Source organism: Leucoraja erinacea, chromosome 13 (assembly GCF_028641065.1).
Source record: "Leucoraja erinacea ecotype New England chromosome 13, Leri_hhj_1, whole genome shotgun sequence".
Classification (NCBI taxonomy): domain Eukaryota; kingdom Metazoa; phylum Chordata; class Chondrichthyes; order Rajiformes; family Rajidae; genus Leucoraja; species Leucoraja erinaceus.
In genome coordinates this window covers 33,700,721-33,713,715 of record NC_073389.1, presented here as the reverse complement: position 1 = coordinate 33,713,715, position 12,995 = coordinate 33,700,721, and the positions used below count along the sequence as shown (strand labels likewise).

At 41.6% G+C, this 12,995-nt stretch overlaps 1 protein-coding gene across 1 annotated transcript in view; it reads right to left on the bottom strand.

The window, feature by feature from the left end:
- phf11 (PHD finger protein 11) overlaps positions 1 to 12,453 on the bottom strand; it is a 36,175-nt gene extending 23,722 nt beyond the window's left edge. Inside the window, exons 1-3 of the mRNA XM_055644866.1 lie at positions 12,061 to 12,453; positions 5,147 to 5,251; positions 2,952 to 3,085 (exon numbers count right to left, since the gene is read on the bottom strand). Coding sequence (XP_055500841.1) covers positions 2,952 to 3,085; positions 5,147 to 5,251; positions 12,061 to 12,156 — 335 coding nt within the window. The 5' untranslated portion in view covers positions 12,157 to 12,453. The remainder of the gene's footprint in view (positions 1 to 2,951; positions 3,086 to 5,146; positions 5,252 to 12,060) is intronic.
- Positions 12,454 to 12,995: the final 542 nt, after the last annotated feature.

The following is a 12,995-nucleotide window of genomic DNA, read 5'->3' as shown; positions in this document are numbered from 1 at the left end:
TATCTGAAAATCTGATTTTCCTGGTCGTGGCTGGCACAGAATGGAAAGATAATAAAGTCTTTGCACAGCAGAGTTTCATATTGTGGAATTCTGCAATGGGAAATAATGGCATTTGCTGAGGTTTTACCAGGATAATGGTGATGCAGTGCTATACAAATTGGTGGGAAAGAGAGATTGATTACCACAGCCTAGAACTTGGGTCAGGTAAAATTTAAATGTCTGAGTATTCATACAATCTCAGGAAAGTTCTTCTTTTAAGGAGTTGCCACATGAAAAGCTATGATACATTTTTTTTTAAGTAAGAAGGTTAATAAATACCAATATTAGTTTCAATCTTATGGGAGAATGCTGAATATAACTGGACAAATAAACCTTCCCATCTACATCTTGGGTCTAAATGGTGAGGGACACTTGACACCAGGCCCTTGGCTGCTGCAACCATAATTAAGCAAAAACTACAACAGTTGACAGAAGGTTAAAACTAACCCTTCAACCTTAAGATGGTTCCCCGCATCACCTGAACTTGTATTACTCTGGTACTGCAGGCAGTCTAACAAATGTGCAGTATTAGGAGAGCAGACAGAATTGCATTGCCTTGGGTAAACAAAGGGATTTTAGTTCAGACAAATATTTAACAGTTGTGACTAGTTAATTCAACAATAAAGTTTTCAAAATACCAGGATCATTATGTTAAATTTGCCAATCCTGCATTTGTAAAGGGGAACTGGCCTTGAAAGAGGTATGACTTGGAGAAATTAACCTATAGTGCTAGTGCCCTGTTGCCATGGAGTAGTACAGCACAGTCAGTACAGGCCCTTTGGCCCACCATGTCCACACCAATCATTTTGCCCATCTGGAGTAATCCCATTTGCCTGCATTAAGCCTTCCTATACCTTGCCTGTTCACGTACTATCTCATAGTCTTAAATGTTGTGATTGTATTTGATTCCATCACCTCCTATGGCAGCGAGTTCCAAATCAACCATTCACTATGTAAAAATACTTCCCCTCAAATCCCTTTTAAAACCCATGCCCTTTTTTGGTTACCTCTACCTTGGGGGAGAAGGGGAGGGGTGGCAGGGATTTGACTATTTACCCCATTTACGCCTCACATAAACTTATGTATATCTAGCAGATCAATCCTCACTCCAGAGAAAACAAATCCAGTCAATCCAATCTTTCTCCACAACTAAAGTCCTCAAATCCAAATAACATTTTGGTGAATCTCTTCTGCACTCTTTCTAGCACATCCACATCATCCCATATGATCATGCTACATCATCCCGTAGTGTGGCTATCATAGTGATCCAAGTGCAGTCGAGCCACTGTTTTGTCAAGTTGCAACTTCCCAACTTTTCTATTTTATGCCCCAACCTATTACGGGAAGCATGGAGACCTCCTTCACCATCCTATCTTGTGTTACAGCTTTCAGGGAAATGTGGACTTGAACTCCAAGCTCCCTCCGTTCTCCACCATTCCCTATTGCCCTGCATTTACCCTATATGTTCTACTACGAGGGATTCCCAAAATACATCCTCATATTGTCAGGATTAAATTCCATTTACCAACACTCCACAAACTTTCCATCTGATCTGTATCATGTTGCAACATTAGTCAACCTTCCTCCTACAAGACTGCCACATTTGTAATGCTGCAGTAGCAGTTTGTGAGGCCATTGGTGTTTGCTTTGGGCTGGGGATTTGGAGGGTGAATTATAGGTAATTTTAATGGTAATTATCAGGGAAGACTCAGCCAGTGGAGTGGTAGTACCACAGGAGAAAGATAGTTAGGATAGGTTTGAGGCAGTGATATGATTAGAATTTAAGGGGTTAAAGCAGGACTAGTGTAGCTGGGACATGTTGGCCTATGTGGGCAAGTTGGGCCGAAGGGCCTGTTTCCACACTGTATCACTCCATGACTTGATAAAAGGCATTGAGTGTTTGTATGTAAGAGGGAGGTGCAGAGAAAGAGAACTGGAAAAAAGAAATGATGGTTGTGGGGGAGGGGAAGAGAAACAGGGAGAGCGAGTGTAAATGAGATAGAATGAAAACCAAAATAATGGCAACTTGCATTCCAGTCTGCAACTATTATCTGCATAGAAAGTTTCCAAACTTTTATACTACATTTATATTTTAAAAACAAAGCTATCAATCACTTCTTCTTGTATGAATAATCTAATCAAAAATCAAGCCTGTGGGTGATTGGGCCACTAAGGGGGCACATTCACACCTTGGCTCGTGAAGCAGGAGACAACAGCTCCCTCAACCAGGCTTAGGTTTTGGTTTATTATTGTCATGATGAAAACCTTGGTTTTGCATGCTAACTAATTAGATCAAGGACATACATAAATATAATTAGGTCAAACTCAAGTACCATAGATAATGCAAAGAGGAAGATTCAAAGTGAAGAATAGCAAGGTCATTCATAGTCTAGGGAGGCAGTATTTAAGTAAATGATTATCAAATTAACAAAATAAAAGGCAGTAAAATCAGATAAAAATGCTGAAAAGCACGTAAACAATTGAAACATCCAACAAAAATGAAATAAAGTTCTTATTCCCCATTGAAATTTATAGGGCTTTGGATCCAACACCAAACTGAAGCTGGCATCTGACACAGGAATAGAATCCGAACCTTAAATGCAGCAGAATGTCAGCCTCATTCCATTCCAAACGTTCTATTAAAGAAATTCTGGGCAGAGTTTTGCATGATTAGGAGATAATTTGTTCTCCATTTTTGTAATATGTTTATGTGTACTGGGTATTGATGCAAAATTAGCAATCTCAATATGTCATTGAGTAAAATAACTGAACAATGATGGTATAGAAATTTAGAAAATAAATTGTCCATGTGGCTGCTATTTAAAAGCTTGTAACCACACTAGTTCCAGGATCGACTATAAACTAATATCTGGTCCTATACATGATAAGATTTTTCAAAATAAAATAGCAACCTATAAATGCCCTTGACGTTATTTTCAATTATTTTTGCTTCGGCATCATTGGCACATGGATAGTGAAAGGACTTTTTGCAGGTTTTCACTTCGCACCCAACAGTTGCACCTTTCTTTCTACAAAACGAGCAATTCTGAAACAAGAACAGAGATTCATTGGAAACTGATTGGACAAAGAACAAGAAAGAACAAGATTTTATTTACATATGAGCAAAGAGCCAAGCGACCAATGAAACACAACAAAATAGTAAACAGGAGTAATATGGAATCTGAACAGTAAGTTCCTCAAAGAGTGTGTAAACTTGATACGAGTCTGCATTAATGATGTCGGCAAAAATGGCGGCACAGTGGCGCAGTAGTAGAGTTGCTGCCTTTCAGCGCTAGAGACCCGGGTTTGATCCTGATTACGAGTGCTGTCTGTATAGATATAGTACGTTCTCCCCGTGACTTGCGTGGGTTTTCTCCAGGAGCTCCAGTTCCCTGCCAAACTCCCAAAAAAAGACGTACTGCAGGTAATTGACTTGGTAAAATTATAAGTTGTCCCTAGTATGTGTAGGATAAATGTAACTTGAACTTGATGGTGTTAGTGTGTGGGGATCACTGGTCGGCGTCGACTCGGTGGGCCGAAGGACTTGTTTCCACACTGTATCTTTAAACTAAATTAAATTAAAAAATACAAATTGTCGCCAGATAAAGTACTTTGGATATGTTAAGGTGCAAAATGTAATAAAACTCCAATTATATGGCATCCTTTTTTTTGGAAAACCTAATGGTTGGGCAACTAGTTAATTCATTAGCAGACTAAGCCGTCATTATTTAGAGACCTACTATGCACAGATTCACATCCTTGGGTTCTGGAGTGATTGCATGTTTCAGCTCTACAAGCTGAACCTTACTGCGCTCTCTTTCCCACACTCCCTTTAAACTAACTGAAGCTCAATTTCTCACTCCCTGCAAACTCACCAGCTTCACAGGGAAATTTAATGTGATACTGTGTAACGTTTTGGGAAAAATAAAATCAATTTACATTGTCGTAATACTAGTAACATGCAATAATCTACAAAATCTGCTAGTTTGAAGTCGCAAGGGTGCCGAGGAAATTGGAGTTTAGCTGGAGTGCTATTCTTTTCCTTTCTTTCCGGGATCTTTGATTGTTGGCTCCCATTCTTTTCCAGTGCTCCCACAACTCAAATATATGCAGGTTCGTAGGTTTAATTACCTCTGCAAAATGCCTCTAATGTGTACGGAATGAATGAGAAAGTGGAATTACATAGAAATAATATGAATGGGAGATCAATGGTCATCACAGGCTCGGTGGGCTGAGGGGCCTGTTTCCATGCTGTATCTCTAAACTAAACTAACCTTGAAAGAGTGATAAGAGCAACAGTCACAGATTGAATCAAAAACTGAGAATGGACAACAATGTGTTGATCACCTAAAATGAAGGTGTAATCATCAGGTTTTCTTTCCCTTCAGAAAATGTTAAATGGTAAAGAATTGCTAACTGACACAGTTAGGTAATACCATTAATATATAAAAAAACAAAGAGCACAAAATGTGAGAAATTCTCAAAATTCACTTGAACCTTTACACTAAACCTCAAACTGGCCAGCATCACTGCTTCTACACCACTGCTTCAATAACAATCTGGCTTCTCAATGTTTCAATTTCCCCACAGCCACAAGCTGACTTTATCTATACGATTCCTAAAGAGAAAGGTTCCAACTAGAGCATGGTCCTGAGCTACTATGTATCTAATTGGAGAACTTTGCACTAACTTTAATTGGACTTTACCTTGCACCAAACGTTATTCCGTTTATCATGTCTCTGTACATTGTAGATGGCTGGATTGTACTCATGTATTGCCTTCCTGCTGACTGATTAGCACGCAAAGCTTTTTGCTATACCTCGGTACACATGACAATAAACTAAACCAACCAGAGTTTATCCTTTTCACTGGTAACCTTTCAAAGAAGGAAGAGATTGTGCAATTTTGTAAATGATTGTATTCCCATTAATATAAAGATCTTCTTTACTCATGGTAATTATTTTCAGGTTTGAATGAGCAGATTATAGATATTACAGTAAATCTTGCCTTGAAATATAACACATGTGCACTGACATATTTTGAGTTTCTAGGTATTAGTTACATTGATCAGTCTATGTATAATTTACTGAATTTACTGAAATCTTACCAACTTGCTTCCTCTTCTAATTTCCCGTTTTATATCTTCGAGAAGAAATCCACCAAAATCATCAAAATCTTGAGAGTTTTGATTGACAAGATTTGAAGAGAAAAGCTGAAAAGGAACACAACGATTATAAGTGTATCTTGGGTTTTGCAAGTCAGGGATGCCTGAATGTTTGTACATGGAGGGTAATTTTCAGGTCAAAACAGAAGGCCATGGTCCAAAATTGTTGCTCAGTTCTCCAGTAACATGATGTGTTGGTATAGGGAGGTCGCTGGGCATTTATGCCAGTTCTTATGCATCTAGAAAATGTTAAATGGCATGCTATTGTTAGTTTCAGACCCTGACATTTCAGGTCCTATACATCTTAAACTAGTGTGGATTACTAATAAAGTCCAAGGAATCCATCTTCCTCCAAGTGAATCTTATTAAAAAGATTGCGACACACTCACAGAATTTCCTTCACCACTGCTTCAGGGACTTCCTGCTCCCTCTGACCATCTGCCTGAAACAGTCCCAGAATCCAACAATCCCTTCCGCTTTACTGATTGTAAAGATCCGTAAACCCCGAGGAATGAGAGGAAGAATGGGATTGATTCTTCTTCCACATCTGACAGACTCACAGGGCCAAAGCACTTACTGTGCCATAACAATTCCATGATTCTTGTAGAAGAAAATTTAAAATCTCCAGATTATTAATTATGGTTGGAATTAAATAATGTAACGAAATGGTGTGTGGATGTGGCATTTATTTGGCATATCTTGTTGACCAGCTGCAGAGCAAAACAGGTTTAAAACACGTTATTTAAAATGTGTTTATTGTCTGGGAATGCGTGGCGTTGGTGAACAAAACACAACAGCAATAGTTGGGTAGACCACCCGCACCCCCTGCCGCTAGTAGCGCAGAAACGTTGCAGACAATGGGGGCTAATGATTGGCTCGGGTAGAGTGCAGTGGCACGGTCTGCTTGAAAGATGAGATAGAATAATGTCAAGATGCCCTTCTATTATGCCTTCGGGCTCCTCCTCCTTTTTCCTTTCTTGTCCCCGTCCGCCCCCGCCCCTGATCAGTCTGAAGAAGGGTTTCAGCCCGAAACGTTGCCTATTTCCTTCGCTCCATAGATGCTGCTGCACCCGCTGAGTTTCTCCAGCCTTTTTGTGTACCTGCCCTTCTATTATGTTTGACTTGTATTAACCATCCATTGTTGAATAAGATTAACATAAACAAAAAGTATATTTATGACTAATGAAATAATTAATACCCACGTAGTAGATAGTAATAACAAGAAAACATATAGCGAAGAATGAATTATATTTTCGTATATTTGTATCTAACAAAAAAAGTAGTTTACTGCATTGTATAACTGTCGGCCAATTCCACTGAAAAATCAGAGAACTGGTGGGCAGATAACTGTCGCCATCTCTCCATGATATCATGAAATAAAGTCTCTTGAAGCGAAGTCTACATTTTTCCTTTAATGTTCGACTAGAAATTTCCTAGGCAATTCAAAATTTGATGATTGTATGAAAACGAACATGACAGAGATTAAAACTATCAAAAAAACACATTATTGAAGACAATTTATCTCATTACAGAAGATACGTGGTAATTGAAAGAGACAGAAGATCCTCTGGTTCTTGTCAGGTTCCAATAACGAGTTTGGTATCTACATAAGACATGTTCTTCCAGAGGTAGAGCACACAGCAGAAGTAATGTAAAAGGAGTGAATGGATGAATAACGGTAAAGATAATATGCCACTACTCAATCAGTGGGAATTTAGTAGGTGTGTGGCATGATGGTGTGGCTCCCCAAAGCCCCTGGGACCTGAGTTTGCTCCTGACTTGTGTGGAATTTGCACATTCTCTTTATGAATCTGGGAGCAAACATTAGCACTTGGGAATCATTGCAAACTCATGAATGAAAATGTGGGTACTCGAGTATGGAATGGGGAGTGTAGATTTGAAAGTAGCAGAAGGCTGACAGGCCAGTCAGGTGAACAGAATGGCAATGGTGTACCTGAAGCAAGAATAATCCACCAATAGCATACACAATGTGGACCAGACCACAACCACCATCATCCATTTGATGCGTCTCAAAAATGACCGACATGGTCCGGACATGGTGGCGCTGTTGAACAGCTGCGGCTCGCCTGCAGTCCGTCTGTCTTTAATTTTTTTGGTGTTTTTTTTTGTCTGGTTTTAGATAAATTTTAGTTTATTAGGTTGTGTTGTGTGTGGGGGGGGGGGGGGATGAAACATGTTTTCCTGTCTCTTCCTCGGGGGAATTCGACTCTTTCTGTCGTATCCCCCCTTCTCTGCCTCAGTCTGCGCTGAGGCCTAAAGGCGGAGCTGGCAGACTCCAACTGCGACCGAACCTCGAGGTTTCGGAGCCAGAGCCAGCCAGGATTCACCAACTGGCCGAATCCGGAGCTGTGGCGGCGCTCTGGTGGCTGAGGCAGCACGACTCGGGGCTGAGGCAGTGCTCCGGTGGCAGCGACCCGGCTTCGGGGCAGAGGCGGCGTTCCGGCGGCTGCGACCTGAATCCGGGGCTCGGCCGCAGGCCAGTGGACGACACCATCGGGAGCTCGCAGGTCACAGGTTGGCGACCTGTTTTTACGGAGCTACCGCGGCAACAGCTGCGTCGGCTGGACTGGAGGGTGGCATCTTCGGCAGCTTCGACCACCCCGGGCTGCGGAGCTTGAACAGGCCCGTTCGCGGAGCTCGGTTGAGCCGCGGGACTGACTTGCCATCGCCCGGTGGGGTAACAACATCGGAGGCCTGGATCTGGATCGCCTCAGCTCAGAGGGAGAATAAGGAGGGAAGAGGCAGTGACTTTAAGACTTTTGCCTCCATCACAGTGAGGAGGTGCCTGGTGAACCAACTGTGGTGGATGTTAATTTGTGTTTATTGTGTGTTTTATTATTTATTATTATATGTATGACTGCAGGCAACAAAATTTCGTTCAGACCGAACGATCAGAATGACAAATAAAGGAATCTAATCTAATTTAATCTAACATGGACACCTTTAGGAAGTGTGGGATGGGGTTTGATAATGTAAGGAAAGGGGTGGGGAGAGGTGCTTGGAAGCAAAGTTAGTTCCATCAACATTTAATTCACCTGGAGTGTGAAGAATTCTGACCCAAAACAATGCCTGTCCATGTCTTGCAGAGATGCTGCCTGGCTGCTGAGTTCCTCCAGTACTTTGTGTTTCTTTAAAGCTTACCTATACAGGTGTTCCTCTTCCGCACTAACCCCACCTCAATCGAGAACATTTGTACTAATGCTCCACCCAACGATGAAAATTGCCTTGGGCATCACAGGCAAAATCTGAGATTCACAAAGTATCCACCCAACTCAGGCTGACAGCAGGAGGAATCCCACATTAGAATTATGCGGCGGCCAATTCATAAGTTCAAGGAGTAGAATAAGGCCATTTGGCCCATCATGTCTACTCCAGTATTAAATCATGGCTGATCTATCTTTCCCTCTCAACCCCATTTTTCTGCCTTGCCCCCATACCCCCCCCCCCCCCCACCCTCCCCGCTTACTAATCAAAAATCTGTCAATCTCCACCGTAAAAATATTCATTGACTTGGCCTCCACAGCAATGAATTCTACAGATGTGGCAATGAATTCTACAGATTGACCAGCCTCCGACTAAAAAAATGTGTTTCTAAAAGGTACGTCCATTTATTCTGGGGCTATAGCCTCCGGTACTAGACACTTTCACTAGTGGCAGGGATGCCAAATTTCACGCATTGAACAAGCGAATCACGCATTTCACACAATTCTCACGCTGATCACAGCATTTCTCACGCTCAAAAAAATTAAATAAATAAAGATTAAAAATAAAGAAAATCACGAAAAATTCAATTCGCCAAATACTTCCAGATCTCCTCCATCCTCACCAATGAGAATAGTTTTCTGTTGGCGGGTTTCCCGTAAAGAACGAGCAATTTGATTGGCTTAAGCTCATTGCACACTATTTAAAATGGCTATGTAACTGCAGTACTGTACTAATGATTCCATTTGACATTCATGGAACCAAAATCTGCAGGTGCTGGAAAATTAAAATAAAGTAAAAATTGTTTTAGAGGTGAGTAAAAACTACGAGGGGAATATATAAGGTGAATGCATAGTCTTTATCCCGGGATATGTGATTCAAGAACTAGAGGGTATTGGTTTAAAGTGAGAGAGGAACAAATTAATAGGAACCTGAGGGACAACATTTTCACTCAGAGGATGGTGGGTGTGTGGAACGAGCTGCCAGGGGAAGTAGGCAGAAAAAATTACAGCATTTAAGAGACATTTGGACACGTACGTGGACAGGAAAGGTTTAAAGGGATATGGGCCAAATGCGGATAAATGGGACTAGTTTAGATGGGGCATCTTGATCTGCATGGGCAAGTTGGGATAAAAGGGCACGTTTCCATTCTGTAAGATTATGACACATTGTAGAAAGGGTGCAATTCCCCTGGAGACTGGAGAGGATCCAAGGGCCATTTGTGAAGATGTTGGCAGGGCTGGAATTTTTTTTTTTCACCTTGAAGAGAGATTTGATAACTGGGATTGTATTCTTTGCAACAACAGTTGAAGAAAATATTTAGTTGAGGTGAATAATATTATGAGAATAGGACCCGTTTCACTTAACAAAGAGTGTAGGAAGGAACTGCAGATGCTGGTTTAAACTGAAGATAGACACAAAAATCTGGAATAACTCAGCGGCACAGGCAGCATCTCTGGAGATGGTGATATTTTGGGTTGAGACCTTCAGCCTAAAGAGGTTGAAGGCCAGCCATATAGATGTAAAACACAATGACTGGAGATGTGTGTTATCCAACTAAGGGCAGAAATCAGAATCATGTGTTCATCTTTATTGACGTGACACCATAATAAATATATTACAGTAAAAATAATTTAATGGGATGGTACGGTGGAGCTGCGGAAGAGTTGCTGCCTTACAGCACCACAGATTTGATCCTGACTACGAGTGCTGTCTGTACAGAATTTATACGTTCTCCCTATGACCACATGGGTTTTCTCCGGATATTCCAGTTTCTCCCACATCCGAAAGAAGTGCAGGTCGGTAGGTTAATTGTCTTCTGTAAATTGTCCCTGGTGTGTAGGATAAAACTGGTGTATGGTAGATTGCTGGTCGGTGTGGACTTGGTGGGCCGAAGGCATTTCTCTAATGACTGGTCCCTTATATTCCAGCCCTGTCCCCATATTCTGGACAACATCTACCCGATCAAGTATGTACAAAGGAACTGCAGATGCTGGTTTATTCCAAAAATAGACACAAAATGCTGGAGTAACAGCGGGTCAGACAGCATCTTTGGAGAAAATGGATATGTGACGTTTTGGGTTGGGACCCTTCTTCAAACTGATTGTGTGTTGGGGGGGGGGGGGGGAATTGGAAGCAAGAAAAATAAACAAATCGCTTTAAATCCCTTTGTGATCGGTATACAGGAAGAAAGCTGGAGTTTGGGTAGATGGCTAATTGACAGTCATCTCAAACGCAGTTGTACTGTCTAACTCTACATGTGACTCGAGTGTGTTAGAAATACACTTTTGGAAACAATGTGGCTTCTAATGGTAGTAGGCCAAATTCCTTGTAATTGTACGATCTCTTCATGCCAGTTGTTTGCAGTCTGAGTTTGTTCATTTTACATTTAATTCTGTTTTAACTGCCAGAGGAGAGCCAACAACCATGAATACAATGAAAAATTTGAGTACGCTGTAAGTGTTGATAATTTGAGTACGCTGTAAGTGTAGTTCAAACCCTCTAATCCAGGCTGCATTCTGGCATAGCTCCTCTGCACCCACGCCTCTTTTCTGTAAAGGGGCGACCAGAACTGCATGGAATACTCCAAATGCGGTCTGACCAAAGTCATGTAGAGATGCATTATGACTTCCTGACCATTATCCTCAATGCCCCTGGCAATGAATGCAAGTATACCATACGCCTTCGTTACCACCTTATCTACTTGTGCTGCCACCTTCAGTGCACTATGAAGTTGGATGTCAGCTTTCTACTACTTTCAAATCTACACAGGTTGGACCTGTTGATCAGAGCCTGGCTCTACTGTGGAATGTAATTAGGAATGTAATTTAGCCTAACCTTATTTATACCTAATTCAATTTAAAGCATAAATGTTGCATTCAAGTGTAAGTTAAAATACTCACTACAGTCTACACCTACAGTACACGGAATGCACAATTTCAAGCTGAAAATGCAAAAGCTCCCTACCATAGGAGGGGGGACACCCCCCTCCCACGCCCTCTCCCTCTGGTCGCTACTCTCCCTCGGGCTTGGTCGCTGCGCTCCCTCGCAATTTCTCATTCTCAACTCTCACCCAATGTTGGCAGCCCCGTTAATGGAAACATCCGCTCCACATTCACTCTATCCAGGCCAGCGAGGTTATTACCAAAGCTGCCAGAAGAGGGCGAGGCAAAACAAATAAGAACATTTAAAAGTTATTTGGACAGATGCATGGGGAGGAAAGTTTTCCGGGGATATAGGTCAACACGGCAAATGGGACGAGCTTGGATGGGCATCTTGGTCGGCATGGACTAGGTGTCGGAGGGTCTGTTCCGTGCTGTATTACATAAACATTTGTGATCCGATCTTACATACACCATGAACAAAACACAAAACACTGAAGGAACTCGGGGTTTTAGGCAACATCGGTACAGGGAATGGACTCGCGATGTTTCGGGTCGGGACCTCTTACAAATATCATCTTCTACAGAGTTGAAAGTGAATGAAAAAGAAAACGTTGGAAATCATAGAAGTATACAAGAAATGTCTCCTTAGGGGGTAAAATGCAGTGGGGACAAATTGTTATTTCAGTCGGAACATCACACATCCCAAAGCGCCCACGGGATTTGGAACTCGCCGCAGTGTTCTCTACTTACTAAGCAGTTCTGATGCACGGCGATGCTGCCGTTGGCGAAGAGTTTCCCCGTTATATGGGTTTCCGCTTCCTTCAAACACAGTCCACATTTGCCCATATTGACTCAGCTGGTAGATCCCGAACGACACTCACACCGGCTGAACCTCCTGCCAACAAATAATTTGCTTCGATGGCTACCGAAAGTACTGCTGCTCCGTTGTGCGGGGTTTCTGTGCCGGATGAGGCTGTAGAAACGACCACACCTACTCGCCGTCTCGGGGTTTCGCTGGTCAGTTTCGCTATCATACGAATAAGGCCTCGGAACGGAAAAAGAGCAGACGCAATTCGACGTTGATGATCTCACATTGTTGACAGACGAACAAAATAGTGTAACGAGGCGGTGGAAAGTGAAATATTTGGCTGATCATTTGCATGTTGTCATTTCCTCTTGCTATTCGCATTCTTTACGCACGTTTAACCTTAAAAACCCAACGCGCAACAAACTCGTACTCTTTGACTGCTGCTTTTTTTTTCCCATTTACGCAATTAATGTATAGACACTGAGAATATCGGAAGAGTTCTGCGCTGTTCTTGTTTTGTATACATTTTTAAATTCTGAATAAAGTTTATTTTGGAAATTAAAATAACTCATTTTATTAACCAACAGTTGTCCTCTAAATAAGGTGGTAGAATAAAATGATATATCATACAATCAGAAGAATTGAGACTTCGACCTGATATTCAATTAATAATTAACTTCATAGCAATCTGTTCGCGATTAGCGAGCATTTTTCTCCACTTGACGAAACAAGGAACTGCAGATGCTGGTTTACACAAATGTAACATTTGTTACACTGGACAATTGTGCCAAACTTCCGTTGCTAGGTGAAAGGTATATTTATGCACTGATTAACAGCTTGGCGGCACATATGTTAACATAAGACCGGCAAAATAAAT